The 22,371-nt window shown below is 33.0% G+C and overlaps 1 protein-coding gene across 1 annotated transcript in view; it reads left to right on the top strand.

Moving 5' to 3' along the window:
• Positions 1-5,754: 5,754 nt before the first annotated feature.
• LOC132729727 (phosphatidylinositol 3-kinase catalytic subunit type 3-like) overlaps positions 5,755-22,371 on the top strand; it is a 56,309-nt gene continuing 39,692 nt past the window's right edge. The window contains exons 1-6 of the mRNA XM_060715552.1: positions 5,755-5,908; positions 7,342-7,530; positions 8,428-8,571; positions 9,814-9,937; positions 11,519-11,701; positions 14,233-14,409. Coding sequence (XP_060571535.1) covers positions 5,844-5,908; positions 7,342-7,530; positions 8,428-8,571; positions 9,814-9,937; positions 11,519-11,701; positions 14,233-14,409 — 882 coding nt within the window. The 5' untranslated portion in view covers positions 5,755-5,843. The remainder of the gene's footprint in view (positions 5,909-7,341; positions 7,531-8,427; positions 8,572-9,813; positions 9,938-11,518; positions 11,702-14,232; positions 14,410-22,371) is intronic.

Genomic DNA, 22,371 nt, shown 5'->3' with positions numbered 1-22,371 from the left:
ATTAATATATTCCGGAACTTTCATACCGATAGTTTTTTTACATTGATTGCCGCAATATTGACTTAATCATTTGAAGTAATGATAAATGTGTATTATAATTCATTTTTGTCCTATTCAACATTTCTTTTTAACCCTAACTACATGTATAAAGTCAACAGTTTTCTAATCTCATACCAGCAAAGATTTTATACCTACCTAGCACGTTGCTACTCAATTGTTTGTACTTATCAGGGGAAGTAACCGTTGATGTGACAATTCATTTCTCGCAGCGGCTACTTCCCCTGGTCAGTACGCATGGGGGGGGGGGGGATTTAACTAGAGTGATATCTTTATATATACATTTTTCTGCAATGTAATATTAAGTATACCATATAGTTGTCCATGATGGATTGGCATGAGTCACAAAGGAGAAGTGCAAACAAAACTTTACAAAAATTATTAATAGGCCATAACTCTGACAAAAATCAAATATCTGGAAAATGCAGATGATATGCTCAACTAGACTTGGTACTGATCATTCCTGTAAAATTTGGATGAAATTGCAGCCTTTTTTAACAGCGTCTTGTTAAATCTTAGCATTTGAGCAGTTTTCAAAGTAGACGTGAATGTTTAACTGCATAAACAATGATTTACGGAAAATAGACAATTTCAAGTGTATGCCTAATTTTCATTTGATAAAAAAGCAGGTAAAACATGGTTAATCACATATAAAGATATATATTTATCAAATTAAATATATTCTAAAGAAAGACTGGCTGCATCGGATTTTTTTAAATAGTGACTTACTGTAATGTGGACAAACTGGACATAAAACTTTTTACAATTTACTTTCAATTCTAAGTAAACTGTACCATAATTGAGAATAGGAAAGAATCATTAATGGCCATTAAATTGTTTTACATACATTAAAAGGCCATGAGTATAGGCAAGCAAATGGTCAAGACGTCCTTCGTAGGAGATAACAAAGCCTAATTAGGACTTTATAACTCCTAGGATACATATCAAAGTGCTGAAAGCACAGAGTGCGTCGGACATATATGCTAGAGTATAACTTAGGATAACATATTATGTAGGAAAATAAACAATATATGTCAAATTGTAATTGTGGCAAGCCGCCTTAGGTAATACTCTTATTGATTTTGAGCGAAATAACCAGAACTCAATATTCTGAATTATTTTTAGCAATACAACTTGTTCCGAAAATTGAACTAACTAAAGATGTCATTCTCTACATACACTGTATATTAAACGATGATTCTGTATTATGTAAGTTTAGTTCTATTGATTATAGGGTTCAACTTTTTTCAAAGTAGGATATAATTCATTTTAAACTTATGTATGCATAATGATTCGCAAATCGCAACTTTCCGGAGCTGGAACAAGACACTTCACACCCTCCCTCCCCCATAAGGATTTTATCATTCGAAACGGCCGAAAAGGATTAATTGCTGTTTTGTTCAGCTAGTTCGTATGGAAAATGTAATCTTTAAAGCCTTTTGATATTTTGATATAGTCATATTTAGACACTTAAATGCTTGTTGTCGAGTAAGTTTTCGAAGAGCTGTGTAGGAGTAGGAGTTGTAAAGTCCTACGTAGGACTTATAAAGTCCTGCGTTGGAGTTATAAACTCATTATTAGGCTTTTTTATCTCCTACGTAAGATGTTCCGTAAGCTAGGTTACTTACATGCAAGAATCCAAAGTCCATGTTTCGAAGCCGCAGCGGTGAAGGGCAAGCTAGTGGTTTGAAGTCTACGACCTTAACAACTCGGCCTCGGACGCCCCACGTTTCCCAGTAAAAAAATAACAAGACTTGATCGCTCATTTAAGATACTTTGCTAAAAAAGTTTAAAGCCCGTAATGAGGTCACATTGTATGTGTTATTTTTTTCTGCAGGCTGTTTAATTAATCATTACTTGTACGTAATCCAATAAACAAAATACATGTATTTACAAATGTAACTAAATGAAACTAGTTAAAAATGTTACTTATGTTTATTAATTTGGATGAAAAAGGTCAAAACAACTGGGCCCACGAAATTAAAAACTTACTTTTAAGAAACAGCTTTGGATAGGTATGGCAAAATCAGTGTGTTTCTAATGAAAAGTTTTTTATACAGACGTTTACTCAAAGATAAAAAGACCAATTTCTTCAAGAATGGTCATCAAATGTACATAATAGTTCGAAACTACAGTGTAACAGTAACTTTAAACACGAAAACTATTTAGAGATTGTTAACATAAGAAAATTTAGAAGTGCCTTAGCCAAAGTAAGAATTTCAAATCATGTGATAGATATTGAAAGAGGAAGATATAGAAGCATTGATAGAGAAGAAAGACTGTGCGAAATCTGTCAGGTGGACCATTGTATAGAAACAGAATATCACTTTGTACTAAACCTGTTTTTGTAATTCATATTTTAAGAAAATATTGGATTTCACCATCAATTACAAGTTTAACATACACATGAATACTGACTCGGAATCGCTCGATATCTTGTTCAATTTAGCAACTTTCATATTTTATGCATATTTATATAACACAACATAGTATGTGAACATTTTACTTTTAAGTGATATAAAACTCACAAAATACGTACCAAAACAAGTGTGGGTTTCTTTAAATTGAAGGAAACTCATACTTTGTTTATATAATATATATGTTCGCAAACATGTACAAATTGTTAATGCAATTTGATTGAATTCTACATTAAGCCTATTGTCAAATCAAAATGTTTCAATGTTTGCGATTACCTACATTTTGGCGTTTTTTGTCTTACATTTAGTTTTAGATAAGGTTAAATTGCAATTGCTCTTTCAGGCAAACTATATTGAAACGCTTTTTCTGTGAACTTTGATGACATATATTTACATATTTGACTAAATATTTGTACTATTAATATAACACTTTTACACTGTTTTGTACATATATGCATGTAAACAAATGTTTTGTTTTGGGCTGGTGGCCTATGAGGCAATAAAGATATTGTATTGTATTATATTGTATAAAGTTACTACATTTAATTGACAATTACAAGCATTATATTTAGCATTATGAAATTTTGTGTATCAATATTGTAAAATTTGATAGAAAACAGTTAACGCTGCTCTTTCACCTAATCACATACATGTACTTGTATGATAATCTAACATGAACATTATCAAGATAGCATAACCAGTGTACGCACTATGCACATTTGTTATAGGGGTTATCTCCCATTTACTGACACGCATTTTATAATATTGAGTTGTATATGTATGAAGTGCCGGCTTTCACGGGTATAATCAGTTGTTATCAGCAATAAAAATTAAGAATAAATTAAACCATTTCTTAATACAAGTAACATGCCAAGTTATTGTTTATGTATTTCTGCTAGCTAGAATTATGTCAAAGTTATCTAATGATTTACATTATCTTTCTCAAATTTGTCTTTAAAATGGTCGGCTTGATTTATTTATTTTTTAGTTAAGTTTACATATGACTTAAAATGCTTCGATATGGTTTGTAAAAATAAATAAAATTGCTAAAGAACGTGCAACACGGAAAAATTAAATGATAAGTGGACGCGTTTTTGTAGACCAATCCACTTTAAATAATGTGTGGATATGACCTGCTGTGTTAAAGCAGCACGCCTCCAGATTCAAAAATAGCCCTGACTGCGTTAGTAATGCAGTAGAAATAAAGTTATAAATACTGAAAAATTCAGTCATTAATCGCACATAACATGTAAATTTTTACTAGAATGTACATTTTCTCAGGTTATTAGTCGCCGGTAGAAACCGGCGACTATATTTGTAACAGTTTAATATTATATTTATGGTAGGAGAAGGCCTTAAAATCTGAATATAAAAGCAAATCAATTACTGAAAAATTATGGACCACAATTATGTTTCATAATCTTAAAAAATCAAAAATAAAGTACCGTTGCTAAATGAAATGAAATATACAAATATTGACATCTTAAAAAGCAACATTACAATTTTCATAAAATGAATTAATAACGTATCCCTATGGACCAGTCATTGAATTTAGGGATACTTTTACTTTTTTCTAAGTGTCAAGCGTTGCTATTTTATGATTGATAAATCATGAATGATATTTGAAATGACACATTTAAATTATTTGGTTGTTTATATCTTATGAGACCTGTTATATTTCATAATTTTATCTAATTATAAACAGATTCTCCCTGTTCTATTGTAAGAATCACGTGACTACACGTTGTATGTTAGTGTTGTAGAATCTATTAATAGTAACAGATTGCTGGTTACTTGTGATTAGTTGGAAAGTGTCTGATTTGAAAGACCCTGGTTAGATGTAATGTATAAATAATTACAAAGTTATCTTTCATTAATCAGTTTCATATTTTATATCATTAGAAAGGTCTGTATACAATGTACTCATAATTTGCACATCAAAGAATTAAATAAGTTTTCAAAACCTTTTTATAGGGTTAAACGTGGCCCTTTCTGTTAGCGTTCAAAAGTTTAGTTTAGGTTGAACAAAACAAAATAGATTTATGCGAAAGAGGCACATTTATTGAAATAGTGGTAATCGTCGTCTTCGTTATATTCCGTCGATTTCCGTCGCGCAGGTTACCAAAACTGTAGGACGGATGAATTAGATACACAATAAAGAAAACTAATAAAATATCTTTTTGTTAATATTTTATCGAACTGGAAAGCAATTAAACGTTTACTATATCGTATGTAATGACAAGAATATTGATTTCAACTAAATAATTTATTTTTTCGATAGCGCAAGAAAAATTTACGCAGATACCACTTTTACGGTAGAATTGCATTGTTTTATGCAATAATTAAAACATATATATTTTCAAATATTCGATGACCGTTGATTATTTGGCGTATCGGATTCTGAACTATACAAAACGGATTTCGATGTCTGGTATAACGGTAAATGTATAAGATAGAATTACAAGTAGAATTACAAGAATATCACTCGCCTTACAAAATTAATCAAAATTATGAAATAAAAAAATGCTAGAAATGAAACACGATTTATCAACTTATGTTTCATATATATTTAACAGAAATAATAAAAAAAGATAGTTTTATGAAAACTGCAAAAGGGATTTTTAAAGATTCGAACTTGACCTACTAGGTCACAACTTCGTCCTACTTACCGCCTGTACGCAATCGAGCAATATTAATTGATTTAATATCGAGATCTATACTATCAATAAAATCTTTAGCATAAATCATAATAAGTTACGTAAACTAACGAAACACCTCCCGGAAATTAATGAGTCTAAGGTCAATATTGCCAGACAATACTTGCTTATTTAATAATCATAGCAGTTTCTTGACAATAATGCTAAGCAAGTTTGCTTTACATATGATGTTTTATTGTGAATAAACAATTACACAACATATTGTTCCTCTTTTCTTTATACATGAACTGATATTTTCTTATATTTATGATAATACAGTCATTTTCTATCCGGCGACTTGATGCTTTAGCATCAAAATCTCTACTTGTTTTTATCGAAATAGTTTGCTCATCTGGAGGTGTACAGTGTGCAGCTTTACAGTTTGACTGGAACATACGTTATAGTACATCCCAGAGTTTGATAAAGAGGTTTCAATGTCAAAGTAATCATACAACAGGATATAAAGTCTTGTAAGATTACACTGACATTCATGTATCTGAAGGAAAACTTCTTTAAACCATTTTATAAATGAAAATTAATGTATAACAATACAACAGCAGCCATGTAATTAATATTTAGTGGCGTACGATCATAAACAAGAGTACTTTTTACAAACGTGTAATTCTCATGCAAATTATTCGCACTAAATTTCGTAACAAATGATTTTGGCAAAATGTCTGAGGGACGATTTAATTACATATACAGCTGTGAGCTAGAAGAAAACGTAGAAATTAAGATGTAAGATATCAAAAGTTTAAATTTTATGCTGTGTCATATAAATATAGTTTGCTGTATGATATTTATCTTTGATAAATTGTTTGTACACAATATTATTCGAACCGGATGTTTTGCGTTGTTTAATTCTTTTTATTTTAGTCGTTTCAATAAAATTGTAAATGATTCAGGACGTTTCACGTTTGCCGTCAAGTCATTTACAAGCAATAATATTGAATGTAATAGTAAAATAATGAAGGAATGATGGCTGCACTGGATTGACTGGTTGGTCTATTCCAACTTATTCCAAGATATCTACATGATACTGCAATTAATATTTGACAGACAGGGGACAGGGTCTTCAAAAAGACTAGTTTAAAAACACACCATGAGTATCTTATTGTTAATAAAACATGGTTTTAAAGTGTATTTTATGCATAATTATCATGTCTCATTGGATAAAAAGATTTCCCATGAATACTTTTAAAATTTCCAATTTGAGACAATTATACATTTTTTCCAAATTTGTTTGGTACTGGCACCATTTCCCAAAGTAGGGGGAAAAACGCTTCAACTTCAACGGGGTTACTCGACAATATCCACTAGGTAGACATCAACATCGAGGAGGTGAAGACTGTACATCGGTGTAGAGTGGCGTGTTCCGACATAAAATTTTTAATACTATATTACACAATTGTATCACAACTGTCCCATGACAAACTGATGTTCCACACTACACCCTAAAAGGTCTGGTGACCAACATGTATTTACACTTTACAAGGTGGTGTCCATTTAAACATATGATGGTACGACTGGAACAAGCTGGATGGAAGATTTAAACGCCTCCAGGCTCTCAGTAGTAACATGATTCATAATTTGTGACACTACTATATGTTCAAGAAGTTTTGATACAACAACTGTCAAAGAAACTGGACGGTAGTTTTCAGGTTTGGATCGATCACGCTGTATTGATTTTTGAGACTACATGTATATGCAGTAATATTAAGATTTGATAGTTTGCTATTTAAGCAAATTAAGTACATATACAGACTTACAGTACAACAGTATGTAAGATTAAAGTTGGTCCAGGAAGCTAATTCAAAAGGGTTTTCAATGATAATTTGTTTTTGTGTTTTTATTTCTTAGTTAATCATTTACATTATTGTAAAAAAAAATGCATTCATAAATTTCCATAACATTATGTTAAGACCATAAAAATACAAAAGGTCTGAGAAAACCTTACACCAGTGGGGTTATATATTTCTCATATTACACTGTTAACTTCAAAGGACAAAAATACCCTTTCACAGAGATCATCAAGACCAAATGATGGTGTGGGCACCTGACTGGATGGAGAAATAATACATGGCTAGTGTCCAGATTCTGGTCCCAATGTATTACAGCTTAGATTTTCTTAGCATTAAAGCAGATTATTGAAACATTATTTATTTGATTAGAGGGACATTAGAAGGTGAGCGAGAAAGACCAAGCTACAATGACTTGCTGAATGATCCGATGTTACGTTATTCTGGTGTTTACTGCGAGGGATGCTCGGATCTGTATGTGTCGTGTCAGGTGTATAGTAATGGAATGCAGATATCTCTCCCCTGTCAGACATCATACAAAGCCTTCAGTACCAGATATAAGTAAGTATTAGAATGTAAAAAGAACAAATTGTTCATGCATGTTTGTAACCTAACAATCTTATGTTACTGGCTTGTCCCATTTCCATTATTTGTTCTGGTCCCTTGTTCCATCTTTTCCATCCTTTCTCATGACACCTAATCAATTTCTTGGATAAGTATCCTAGAAATATGTGATGTTTGGTACCTCATATGTACAGCTTAAAAATGTCTGCTTCTCTTTGTTTAGGTTTCAGATTGATTGGGTCAGGGTCACTGAAGAAACATTAGGTAGCATCCATTGGTGATATGAGCCGCATCATGACAAAATCAACATAATGGGTTTGCGACCAGCATGGATCCAGACCAGTCTGCGCATCCACGCAGTCTGATCAGGATCCATGCTGTAGAGAAACTGATAGTGAACAGCATGGATCCTGATCAGACTGCGCGGAAGCGCAGGCTGGTCTGGATCCATGCTGGTCGCAAACCCATTATGTTGGTTTTGACATGACACGGCTCATATGCTTTCTATGTTTATTTATTGATTTATAGTAATAATGATTACAATGCTGATCAAGTTATCATGTTGAGATATAAAACTTAACAAAAAAGATGAGCTATTTCTCTTTCCTGCCTAGTTTTATTTCTCGGCATGATCACTTGATCAGTAGTCATTACTTTGTTTTTATAAAATTGGGAAGAGCTTTGGGGTATGGTAGGACCATTAGAAAATTGTCAATTCATGCAAACCACATTCTGGTATATGTAAGCAATAATTTGTTATTATTTCAGTATAATGTATAAATTTGATTTAACACAGACTGCATAAATCAGCCTGAATATGGACTAATGAAAAAAACAATTTTAGATGGTAGAGCTTATTATGACCTATACTGTTTTTATGCTTTTATTTTAAAGCTGGAATGAGTGGATACAGCTTCCAATAAAGTACTCAGATTTACCAAGGGACGCAGTATTGTCTTTGACAGTATGGGATATCTATGGCACCGATAAAGTCATTCCAGTAGGTGGCACCACCATATTCATGTTTGGGAAGAAAGGGTAAGTTGCTTCAGATGATATGAAGAAAATATTTGAAATATTTGATGATTAAACTTTACCTTCTGCATTTGTCACTGTCCAATATTGATACTTGGGTCGATTGTATTTTGTTAGTACATGTACATAAATATATTGATTTTTGACAGATTTTCAAATAATACAATTATTATACAACCATTGTATATAGGGTAGGTACATTGATGAGTCAAGAGTTCATTGGTTGTAAAACAATCTACTTTTGTGAAGTAATTTAAACCATTTTAAGTATTTAATTGAAAGATTTTACTTTCAACAGCTTGATTGATATTTTGTATAATGTAATAAAGTTGTATGATAGACGAAAAGGAGAGTGGTGCAGGTTTAGATCATATGATCTGGAATCTGGAGGTCTATGGTTCATGTTTAGCCAGAGTTAAGATTCCATTTAGGCTTCCACAATCCACACTGGTGCAGTTTCTGATTTTGACACTGAAGAAGCTTCTTGCATTACTTTTATCAATATGTTTAGGTCCCTGAAAACGGGTTTGATGTTATTTAAAAAAAAAACAGAATAATTTTGTCATTTGTTATTTTGTCATTTGTTATTTTATAAACGTCAATTTTTTCTGAAGAAGACTAAACGTTGAAAGCTAAAGAAAAGCAGAATATAAGAATCTTACACCGGCTGCCAGTACAGACCGGAATATCTAGCTCGAGGGTGACTGTTTACGGCGGTAACGAGGCTCTGCCGAGTTTCCGCTGTAAACAGTCACCCGAGAGCTAGATATTCCTGTCTGTACCGACAGCCGGTGTTTGATTCTTTTTCTTGCATATAACATATCAATTATTTTCAAGCAGAAATTACAAAAACTGATATTCTTATAACGCACTTTTTACTTATAGTAGCGTATGAACTGACAATTTCATTCATAACGGTTAAGTGACGTCATCCTAAGAACGCAATTCATTCATAAAAGGCTCGCGTCAATGACGTCATTTAAAACACGCGACTTGTCTTACATGGGGGGTGTAGGATAGAGTTTTCTAGCACCGGTGTAAACGGTAGATAATCCTGTCTGATATGCAAGAAAAGCGTTTGTTTTCATTGAACTGATTATATATTGAAAAAACAACAACAAACATTCAAAGAAAAATAAAGCTAAATATTGTGAAACTTTACTCCTAGTTGATTGCCTTGTTTTAAGTAGTTTTGGGAAACACCTTCATGCTTCATGGGTCTTTCTTTTATTTATTTGTTGTCAGAACATTCCGACAAGGTATGCACGATTTAAAGGTGTGGCCAGATGTAGAAGCAGATCCAGGGAACCAGTCAACAACTCCAGGCAAATCTAGAGATAGTGGCGACCAGATGAGCAGATTAGCCAAGGTTATAATTTTACATACTTTCATTTCTGTGCACTGAAAAGAACTGTGCTATGAGTTTTGTAAAAGCTTTTTGAAAAATTTATTTTTAATTTTTGCCCTTGTTTTGAATTGTGAATCTGTTAAAATACTTTTTTGTCTTGTGGTCAAGGGTTTAAAGCTACTTTTTTCAAATGATGATCTGTCCCACTCAGCTATGAGTTTTGAATCTAAGAGGGATTTTGGATTCTTTCATGTGAGGAAGCATTTTACATGTAGCAGGTTACTGAAGGTCATTAAGTTGGTGGTTAAACATAGGTGCACTCTTCTTCTTGAAAAAATGCATAGATTGGCACTTGAAGTCTTCACCTAACAATAAAGCTCGATAGTCATCACATGACAAAAGTCAAAAAGCCGTCTGATTAGTTCAATAGTTAGAGCTTTGAACTGTGAATTGGGCAAGCCTGTTCAATTCTCGGACAGGGTAGGCAACTTTTGTTGTGATTGATCATGAAGTCCTTTCTAAGGTCATTCACACTGTACGTCTGCTCTTGCATGTACATAAGTTATGGAAATTGAATGCAACTAGTACTAGTAAACTGCCTGACAGCCAGCCCAGGACCAATGCAGTGACTGAACTTTGCTCTTGTTAATTTAATGTGGCTTACTGCTTTGATCCAGAGGGTAACTACCAACACTACCACAATGACTATAGTCACATGTTAAGCATTAATGTAAAGACTTAAAACGGAGCAAAACAAAAGAACAACTTTTGTTGAGTCTGACATCATCAAGCTACTTGAAATCAAGCGATCAGGTAGGCTGCAACGTTCATCTTTATGTTATTCTTTCATGGATGTATCACCTTGTGCCCTAAATTTGTCACTGTTCAAGAGTCAACACCATTTCTCTTTACATGTTTGTTATAAAGTCTCATGAGATGTTTGTTACAGAAAAAAAATAATCTTAAAGCTACATGCCTCCAGATGAGTCAAAATATTTCAATTAAATCAAACTTGAGAAAAATGTACTTAGATGTAAGGAAACTAAAAAGTTTTAAGATTCAAGTAACATTTTACATATTAATTATGTGCGATTAATGACTGATTTTCAGTATTTACAAGTATATTTCTACTGCTTTCCTAACACATTAAAGGCTATTTATGCATATTTTGACCACTTTTTGGTAATTTACGTGGTTTGTAGGTGCCATTGACAATGTGTAAATTGCTTCCCTTTGGTTACTTCACAATATAACACATTCAAATACATTTTCAAAAATTTCATGAAAATTAGCATGAATCTGGAGGCGTGCTGCTTTAAATATCAAAGTAAATTAAATGTTTCTACCAGATTTCTTCAATACTAAATGATTGGATTATTAGAAAATATTGTGAATTAAACTTGCACTGTGGAAATGATTAGGGCAACAAATCATGGCCACCTCAGTGACCTGTTCAACCAAGAAAATGTTTAAATCAAATACTTAATTATAAATTATTACTATTGTGAAAGAAATAAGAAATACAAGATTGACACATCATACACTAAAAGGGCATGGCCTAATAATACAATTAATATAATGTTTTTTTTCTCATATTAACAGTTAAGTAAGAGACATAGGGATGGTCACATGGTCAAGGTGGACTGGTTAGACAGGTTGACATTCCGAGAAATTGAGATGGTGAATGAGAGGCAAAAACGAGACTCAAACTTTATGTACCTTATGATTGAGTTCCCACGCATTCATTTCAGTGAAGTAGAGTATGCAATCATCTATTTTGAAAAGGTATATATAGTTTGATGTTTTTAACTATGTATGGTTTTCTTACATCAGCATTGGTGTTTCATAATTGGTTTAGCACCTGGTTAAGGTTTGCCTTTTAAGTAATGTTTTCTGACCACTTAATGTATTTACTTGAAACATTGTACCACAGGGAGGAACTGTTACACAGAGGATGGAGTTCTTATGATACCGTGTCAGGAGTCAGGACACATAATACAATATGTAAGGCAAGCTGAATCATGAAAGTTTAATTTAGCACCTCAAACTCACTTTTTAAAGACGAAAATAACTATCTTTGACTATTGTTTCTTCAGCATATACCCTTTCGATGGCCATCCGCTATACCGGTAGGACGGCCAAAGCGTAAGAAAACATATCAAATTTTTACATTTCTGAAAGCCAGTCTTATATTATGACAGACGTCCATAGCGTAGTTAAACGTATCAAAAATATGCCTTTCTAGAATCCGTAGCGTAAAACTTGAATTTTGTTTCATGCAACCCCGTAAAAACCTCGTTTTCATACATTCTGGTGTTTTTAATATGTTTATGAAAATCGAAATATTACGCTATGGATGTTCAACTGCATAAAATAAACAACAAAGCCATACCGTATAACACTGTTAATATTACGTTCAACTGCAATAAACAGACTCACAATCCTTGTTTTTTAAAACAAGTTCTAAACGTTTTAAAACGGTAAATTTTACGTTATTTACCTATATAGCCCATTAGAATACCATGTTGAGTAAAACGTCCTCAACGTTTTAAAACGTAATTATTAAAAATCAATGAAAATCAATTTTTCTCATGAAGGGTGATTGATACTATGCTTTTCAACGTGAATTTTGTAAGTTCAACTCATTTTTGTTTCAAATAAGAGAATTGCTTATGTACAGAAACTCCGTTTGATGTATCAATAAATGCATTTTAAAATACTATACCATTTAGAAGATTTTCTTCAATTAATTTGGATATCGATTTGATTACCACATTAATTAAAAAGTGTACTGTATATCTAAACATTTACTATATCTGTCAATAAAGGGCACTAGATACAATTAACATATTTGGCGTTTTTATTTGAACAACATTTAAAGGACTGAAATAAATGAAAGGTAAACTTCAAGAATTTAGTCATTTAAAACTAAATTTTGGTGGCCTTCCTACGACAAACAGTAGTGGCTTTCAGGAAGCCAAAATTTTATACGGGTTTATTATGTTATAGCCTTCTTATGACTATAGTGCCCGGCTTTTGAGAAGCTGATTTTTCGGTACGTTTTATTACGCTATGACCGTCGAAAGGATATAAAAGTTTTTCGACAAAATTAGAAATGTTTTCCAGGAACTCTTTGACGGTTGTCATAAGAACTCCATCCTTGAGTAACAGTTCCTCCCCCATGAATACATGTTTTTGGGATAGTAAGATAAATTGTAGGCTGTCTTAAAAAAACAACTTGTTATTCAGTTATGATTTTAATGGAATGATTCACATTTTTGAATGACTGGTTTTACTGTAAAGCTCATATAAAAGTGGATTGTCCAGTCCTTCTTACTGCTGTGATGTCAAGCTTGGCAGGAACATTTTCTTGTTACATTATTGAACAAACAGTGAAGTCAGTTTAGCACCAGTTTGATTTATTTCACAATTTTTGCAATCATGTTCTATTTTACCTTTTGAAAAGTACTATAAATTATGAATTCTTCAGGTGATATAGACATGTTATCAGTCATCCTCTTATTGTGCATTGTCTACTCTTGCTTTAACATTCTCATAAATTAGTTGGCCAATTCTTATAAAACAATACAGGAGTGATGGTACTTTAGAAAATGGGCAGCTAATCTGGACAGCTATATATAATGGCACGGAGAACCAATATATTGATAAACTCTGGTCTAGAAATTTGAAGTATGAAGAATTGTCTACTGTCCTTTTTCATACAATTACTTTTTTACATAGCTAAAGTAAAACCATTTAAAAGTCGTCTCTTCTGATATAACAAGACTGGGAGCAAATATTTTTGTTTTGTGAAGAGTTTTTTTCCTTTTCCTTATTGCTTATGTGCGGATGGTATCCTAAATTTGATGTTAAAAAGAAAGCCTAAAAATGGCATTGTTATTAGAAGGTTATGCTCAAAATTGATAAGAAACTAAATTAGTTCAATTAAGATACCATTTGGCCTTGACAACATAGAAGCATACCTTGTCAAGCAGAAAGCATTGGAAAATCATGACAAGTAAAAAACAGCAGCAACAACAACAGCATGGGATTGAAAAAATCCATGCTTTTTTGGAGTAAAAGATACAAGCTATTTATTATTAAATAGTGTTGTGTTGTTAAAAGGGCAACTAAGAGTAGATGTGTTAAGGAAAGACCAAGATTTAGAAAAAAAGCATTATCTACATTGTATGCTTTCCATTTTCTGCTTTATATGTTACTGTTCATGACTTCAAGACCATGTTGTATGTCCATTCTATGATTGATATTGAAGTAAGTGGTAAACACTGGTCACATCCTCTTCTTTATATGTACAGGGAGGAGATGACCCACATACATTTACTACACATGGTGATTTAGTGATTGTACCAGATCCGGAGATCTCACTAGAGAACCTAGTGGAGGCAAAACATCACAAGCTGGCGCGTAGTCTTCGCAGTGGACCAACAGACAAGGACATGAAACCAGATGCAAAGATACGTGATTGGTTAAATGTATGAATCCCATTTCTAATTTGAGCCGTGTCACGACAAAACCAACATTATGCGTTTGCGACCAGCATGGATCCAGATCAGCCTGCGCATCCATGCAGTCTTATTAGGATCCATGCTGTTCGCTTACCAACCCTATTACAAGTATAGAGACTGATAGCGAACAGCATGGATCCTGATCAGACTGTGCGGATGCGCAGGCTGGTCTGGATCCATGCTGGTCAAAAACCCATTATGTTGGTTTGACATGGCGCTGCTCATTTTAAAAATTACATGTTTATAATTCATTGAACTGTAAATGTCAATTAACTTTTAAAAAACCCTCAGCTTAGTATGAGCTTAGATGTAACAAAAAGTTTATAAACTTAAGTTAATCCACAGAATTTCTGCCATATATTAGCAATGGTTTAAAATCTCGATAAACTGTTTATTATTAAGTTTGAGGGATTTTAGTATCGAAATAATAAAATTGAGCAGTTTACAGTGTAGAACCTGACAACATAGATGATCAGGCTAGCCTGTCTTTATACAGGCACTAGTCTTTGTCACCACTATTAAGAGGGCATCTGTGACCATGTGATGAAAGTTGTTGACTTCAAACCAATAGCATCTTACTGCTGTGGGTTTGAATCCTGACAGTGACTAAGGACTAGCATGTGAAGAAGATATCCATCTAGCTTACAGAATGTACTCAGATGCTTTTTTGTGTATGCAAATTGGTAACCCAGGGGTTTTTCTCTCTTTATTGAGAAGAGGCCTTAGCCTCTTGATTTTGGGAAATGTTATTGCTCAAATTGTAAAGTTGGGCAAGTAAAAACCTTTTATTAGGATTTTTGATTTTAAAGAAACTTTTATAGGCCTTTTTAGCTCGACTATTCGATAAGAATAAGTAGAGCTATTGTAGTCACCCGAGCGTCGGCGTCTGCGTCGGCGTAACCACTTATGTTAAAGTTTTTGTAATACCTCAAATATTTTCAAAGTCCATTGACATATGGCTTTGAAACTTTGCACACTTGTTCACCATCATGACCCCAACCTGTAGACAGGAGGAGGTAACTCTATCAAGCATTTTGACAGAATTATGCCCCTTTTTCGACTTAGAATTTACGTTAAAGTTTTTGTAATACCTCAAATATTTTCAAAGTCCATTGACATATGGCTTTGAAACTTTGCACACTTGTTCACCATCATGACCCCAACCTGTAGACAAGAGGAGGTAACTCTATCAAGCATTTTGACAGAATTATGCCCCTTTTTTGACAAATTAAGTTTTTGTAATACCTCAAATATTTTCAAAGTTCATATGGCTTTGAAACATGTTGAAATTTTATACTCTTCTTTGACAGCATAATAGGAATTACAGTCAACCCGGCCCCAAGTTAACCCGGCCCCAAGTCAACCCGGCCTCAAAATTGGTCAACCCGGCCCCAAAATTGGTCAATCCGGCCCCACAGTATTTTTATTTGGTCAAAGCGGCCCCAAAATTGGTCAATGCGGCCCCAAAATCGGTCATTCCGGCCCCAAAAAATATATTTTCAAAGAAAATTATTTAAGTCATCTTGTTGTATGATGGAATAAAAATGATTTATTATTAATTGTACCAAATTTAACGATTATTTGCATGTTATTTCACTATAATCCAGACAAAAAAAAACCCACTTACTTTATAAAATATCAGTCATATAATGATATTTGATATCTTCTGTTCTTCACGGATATGATTTTATATATAAAAAAAAACAAAAACAAATATAACTTATAACTTTTTTATTTATAAACCAAGTTTAACGATATATTGCATATAAAATCATTTTATTATTAATCAAGAAAAGTTAATAAAAAAATAATCAATTTATAAAATATAAGTCATATTCGGTATCTTCTGTTCGCTACGGATATGACTTTTATAGAACGTAATTCGAATATAACTTATAACTTTTTTATTTATGGACAAAATTTAACGATATTTTGCATGTAAAATCATTTTATTATTATAAAACATCGTATCAAGAAAAAATAATAAAAAATAATTACTTTGTAAAATATAAGTGTTTATATTTTAAAGCAAAATAAATAATAAAAAAATGGGGCCGGGTTGACCAGAAATAACATTGGTTTGGGGCCGGGTTGACCAATTTGGGGACGGGCTGACTTGGGGCCGGGTTGACTTGGGGCCGGGTTGACTTGTACCGCATAATAGGACTCTCTCCAATGCCTATAACTGTAATATGGATTTAAAGAAAAATTTTGCCTTTTTCTTCACTGAGAAAATTTTACCTTTTAATCAAGGCTTTTTGTGTCGCCTTGAAAAGGTGACATATAGGGGTTACTTTTGTCGGCGGCATCGTTGTCGGCGGCTGCGTTGTCGGCGTCCCCTAAAGCTTGTCCGGAGCATAACTTAGTCACTATAAGTCTGATTGACTTCAAACTTGGTATGCATGCTTCTTTCAATAACCCGAAGTGCAGTGCACAAGGACCGGTACTCTGCAGTTCTTATTTTTTGAGTTATTGCCCTTTGTTAATTTTCATACTTTAATTTTGTCCGGGCCATTTCTCTTCAACTAAAAAAGCTATGGACTTGAAACTTCATAGGATGATAGATCTCATTAAGAAGAAGTGCAGTGCACAAGAACCGGTACTCTGCACTTCCTAATTTTTGAGTTATTGCCCTTTGTTAATTTTCATACTTTATTTTTGTCCGGGCCATTTCTCCTAATGTATAAAAGCCATGGACTTGAAACTTCATAGGATGATAGGTCTCATTAAGAAGAAGTGCAGTGCACAAGGACCGGTACTCTGCAGTTCTTATTTTTTGAGTTATTGCCCTTTGTTAATTTTCATACTTTAATTTTGTCCGGGCCATTTCTCTTCAACTAAAAAAGCTATGGACTTGAAACTTCATAGGATGATAGATCTCATTAAGAAGAAGTGCAGTGCACAAGAACCGGTACTCTGCACTTCCTAATTTTTGAGTTATTGCCCTTTGTTAATTTTCATACTTTATTTTTGTCCGGGCCATTTCTCCTAATGTATAAAAGCCATGGACTTGAAACTTCATAGGATGATAGGTCTCATTAAGAAGAAGTGCAGTGCACAAGAACAGGTACTCTGCATTTCTTATTTTTTAAGTTATTGCCCTTTGTTTATCTTCATACTTTAATTTTGTCCGGGCCATTTCTCCTTAAGTATAAAAGCTATGGACTTGAAACTTCATAGGATGATAGATCTCATTAAGAAGAAGTGCAGTGCACAAGAATCGGTACTCTGCATTTCTTAATTTTTGAGTTATTGCCCTTTGTTAATTTTCATACTTAATTTTTGTCCAGGCCATTTCTCCGAAAGTATAAAAGTTATGGACTTGAAACTTCATAGGATGATAGATCTCATTAAGAAAAAGTGCAGTGCATAAGAACTGATACTCTGCATTTCTTATTTTTAGCTCGACTTTTCTATGAAAAAGGGAGCTATCCTACTCGCCCCGGCGTCGGCGTTAGCGTCGGCGTTGGCGTCACACCTTGGTTAAGTTTTTCGTACCACCCCACTTTATTTCAGAAGTATTACAAGTATGGCTTTGAAACTTACCATACTTGTTCACCATCATAACCTCCATCTACAGACAAGAGTACATAACTCTGTCAAGGTTTTTGACAGAATTATGGCCCTTTTTTGACTTAGAAAGTGTATTGAGCTTGGTTAAGTTTTTTGTACCACCTCACTTTATTTCAAAACCATTGGAGGTATTGCTTTGAAACTGACCATACTTGTTTACCATCACAACCTTCATCAACAGACAAGAGGACATAACTCTGTCAAGGTTTTTGACAGAATTATGCCCCTTTTTGACTTAGAAAATACATTGAATATGGGTAAAATCCACTTATTGCCTTAACCCTTTGAGATATTGCTTTGAAACTTTTAATGCTATTTCACATCATTACCCCCATCTGTACGCAAGAGAAGGTAACTCTGTCAAGGAATTGTTTTAAAAATTAAGGCCTTTTATCGACTTAGAATCTTGGTTAAGTTTTTAGTACCAGTCCACTTTTTGACTGAACTGTTTGAGATATTAATTTGAAAGTTGGAATACTTGTTTACAATCATGATTCCCAAACATGTCCAGGAGAAGGTAATTCTGTCAAAGATTTTATTTGAATTATGGCCCTTAACTGTCAATGTTTTGTATTATAGGCAAGCACTAAAAAACTTAAAAAATCTAAAAAAATTCATTCCTATCCACTTGTTCACTTTACCATAAATTATGTCATATAAACATTGCTGTAATATTCAAGGGTATCAAACAACTAGTTCACTTTAAAAATACAGAGATTCTTGTATTGCCTTTTACTGCAAAAACTTTTTTTATTGGCAAGCAATAAAAAAGTCGAGCGCGCTGTCTTACGGACAGCTCTTGTTTGAGTTATTGCCCTTTGTTTTCTTACTTTATTTTTGTCCTGGTCATTTCTCCTCAAGTATGAAAGCTATGGACTTGAAACATCATATGGACTTGAAACATCATAGAATGATAGATCTTATTGATAAGAAGTGCAGTGCACAGAAACTGCTGCTCTGCACTTATTATTTTTTAGTTATTGCCCTTTGTTATTTTTCATATTTCATTTTTGTCCTGGCTATTTCTCCTAAGCTACATTGTTCACAAGGCGACACATCCGACTCGCGGAGTTCTAGTTTTACTATCAAGCACTAAGAATAGTCGAGCGTTGCTGTCCTACTGACAGCTCTTGTTATTGTGTAAAAAGCCTTGTAATCAAGTATACTATTAGAGAGTTTTTCAGCTTCTGTATATACATGTATATAGTAGCAGACAGCGATAGAGTTTAATGACTTGAAAAACTGGTCATGACAGCATTTATTTACACAGAGAACAATCCTGTTCCTTTTCTGAACTAAGAGAAACTTTTTATTTCTAAAAGTTGAATATTTTTTCACCATCGAAAAGAAGCACTGACTAGTATATAACTTTAGTTGATATGACCTCAATTAGTTGATCAGGACTCCTATTGCAGAGTGGTTAATTTAGCTGGTTTTAAATCGTTTTCCCTTCACTGCTTAGACAATCTGGCACATTGGAATGTTTTATATGAGAAGTGAAGAAGTTCTCTAACTAGCGTTTGTATCATAGTTTGGGGAACTTTCTGTTGAAGATGTGTCAGAGTTAAATCGTATACATATACATACACAGTGCGTTAACTGGAGTGCAGGTATTTGTTACCCGCACTCCAGAGCATGCCCATTGATTGGTTCATTTTTGCTGGGGTTTACATATTGTGACGGCAGAGAAAGGGAAAGAGACAGAAATATCATATTCAGATGTTCGTTCATTGGTTCCTTTTCGTTGGGGTTTCATATTGTGACAACAGGGAACGTGTTTTTATGTTTGACAATGATACAAAAGAGAAAGAACATCAAAACACTCGGCAATCTGATAAATACTCGGGGGCTACGCCCCCTCGTACAGATCAGATAGCCTCGTGTTTCGATGCTCTTTCTATTACATAGAAGGTTGGTGGTTCTATTCAGGTGCTCATTTGTGCATCCAATAAAATACATGAAGGAACACCTGAGGTCTTCCTTCACAAATAAGGCTGGGAAGTTGCAATATTATAACATTTACAGTGTCAGTTAAAGATGTTTTATCCTCAAATTTGATATTTAAAAAAACTCTGATAATTACACTTTGAATACACACAGAGAAGATATGTTATGTTTTAAACTCTACTCATTACAGGTAATCACTGTATGATAACATAGTGTCACTAAAAAAACTAGCAGTGTTTATAAGAATAGATCAAATTAGTTGGAGAAGAAATAGGGAATGCAGCTTTCCAAACATTGTTTATACATTCACTTATTCAAATTAGACATATACAGTCAAAAGTGCCCGATCGGCCACCTTTGTAAAAGCGCCACCTGCCTAAGTACGCCATCTCTGCTCAACGCCGCCAACGGCCACCCATTTTCATCCCCAAATAGCCAAAATTACCAGATCAAACGGCCAGTACAAGAATGTTTGTCGCCATTTTGGATCCAATATTTTTTCTGTACCATACTGTTTTTGTACCGTTTTACATTAATTTTTACCAGTAGTCGGTAAATTTGTTTGTAAGTTTGAAAAATAACTTGTTTGAAATGTGTTTCGTTTGAGTAAAATATTTTTGATATTCATGTATTTTCGAAAGTAAAGTGAAATTATAATTGCGCATAGAAATTTCTTTTAAATTAACCACATTAATGAAATCTAACTGCAAAGCAAAATTTAAGCTGTCCAATTTATTAAGTTGAATCTATACCTTTCAATGTCTAATAATCGCTAATCGCTTTTGAAGACGTGTCAACATACATGTGTAATATGTACACGGTATCAATCTAATACACGTCGTGGGGCATGACCTTTCTTTGTTTGCATAATCATCGTCACATAAATTGTATAGTGGTAGCTATTTATTGTCACAAATCAAAGCGTTACTCGGCAAATTTCTTCGAACTAGTATGACAGCGATGAGTAAACAAACTTCAATTCTAGACTTTTTTAAACAAAAATAATGTGCCAAATTACTTTTACTATACAATGTATATCTGACTACCTGACTATAATTTTAAAATGCACATTTTAACACTTTTTATCAATTACATGTATATGTTCTTCTAAACATTAGATTTTTAACATTGCATATTAAATTCTATGTTTTAAATGTTTTATCTAAAATCGTTGCAAATCATGGTGTTTTACGTCATATCTAAAAAATATTTAAAAATAAGCACTTTTCCTAGCCAGAGTTCAGCCCTGGATAAAAGAGCCACCTGTATAAGAGAGACACTTTTACAAATTCCCAATACTGTCTCTTTTATACAGGTTTGACTGTACATGTACGCAAGAAGAATTTAGTAGATTTCAATAAATTTCTGCAATAAAAGTATTTTACCCAAATATGAGCATAGTATAACTTTAATCGATAAGTGATTTAATGGACTTTACAAACTGACAACATAGTGTATTATATTCTGTTTTAGTTACCAAACAGTTTTACTTAAGCAAGTAGAATTATCTTCTTGAATGAAATTTACTTAGTAAAGAAAATAATAATGATAATGGTAATAATAATGATAATAATAATGATATTGATAATAATAATAATAATGATAATAATAAAGACTTTATTTAAGGAGGCAACAAAGCATGCCCAGTCTTCCCTATGAGCCTCTAGAAAATGTTGAAAACCAAAGGTATATTTTTACACCTGTCACCTGCACTAAAAAAAGATAATGATTAAATTAGAGATAAAATGAAAAGTTTCAAAAAATATTATAGCAGTGAAATGGTAAACATAATCTTAGAGCTGCATGCCTCCAGATAAGCCAAAATATTTCAAGAAACTCAAATTGAAAAAGAATTGTACTGAGATTTTAAAAAATGTAAAAGGATTCAAAATTTTTGTAATACTTATATGCTATATGCAATTATTGACTGATTTTGCGGTATTTATCACCATGATTCTACTGCATTAGTAACGCAGTAAGGCCTATTTTTTGCATATTTTTACCTCTTTTTGGTAATTTTTTTGCCATTAATTGCAATGTGTAAATTAATAATTTTGTTCACTTTGCAATCTTTTACTTTTAAATAGATTTTTTAAAAATATTTCATGAAAATTAGCATGGATCTGGACTTTACTCTCTACTTTATTACATGTTTACTTTCTTACATGTAAATGGATTGTACGTGATGATTATAGTACATGTACATGTTTGCAGTACAATGACATGTACTAAAGTGTCAGACAGCTTTTTCAAGTCATAATAATTTCAAGTAACTTGATAATTGAATTGTTGTTGTTATTGTTAAGCCAAAGTAATAAATATACCTATCCTAGTAATGAATATACCTACCGGGTATCCTTTTTTTCTCTCTTTCTAAAATATTGAAGCTGTGCACCTCTAGATCATTCA

Source organism: Ruditapes philippinarum, unplaced genomic scaffold, assembly GCF_026571515.1.
Source record: "Ruditapes philippinarum isolate M1 unplaced genomic scaffold, ASM2657151v2 ctg3808_1_1_1_1, whole genome shotgun sequence".
Classification (NCBI taxonomy): domain Eukaryota; kingdom Metazoa; phylum Mollusca; class Bivalvia; order Venerida; family Veneridae; genus Ruditapes; species Ruditapes philippinarum.
Note: the sequence above shows the minus strand (reverse complement) of the source record. Positions and strands in the feature narration are given on the sequence as shown.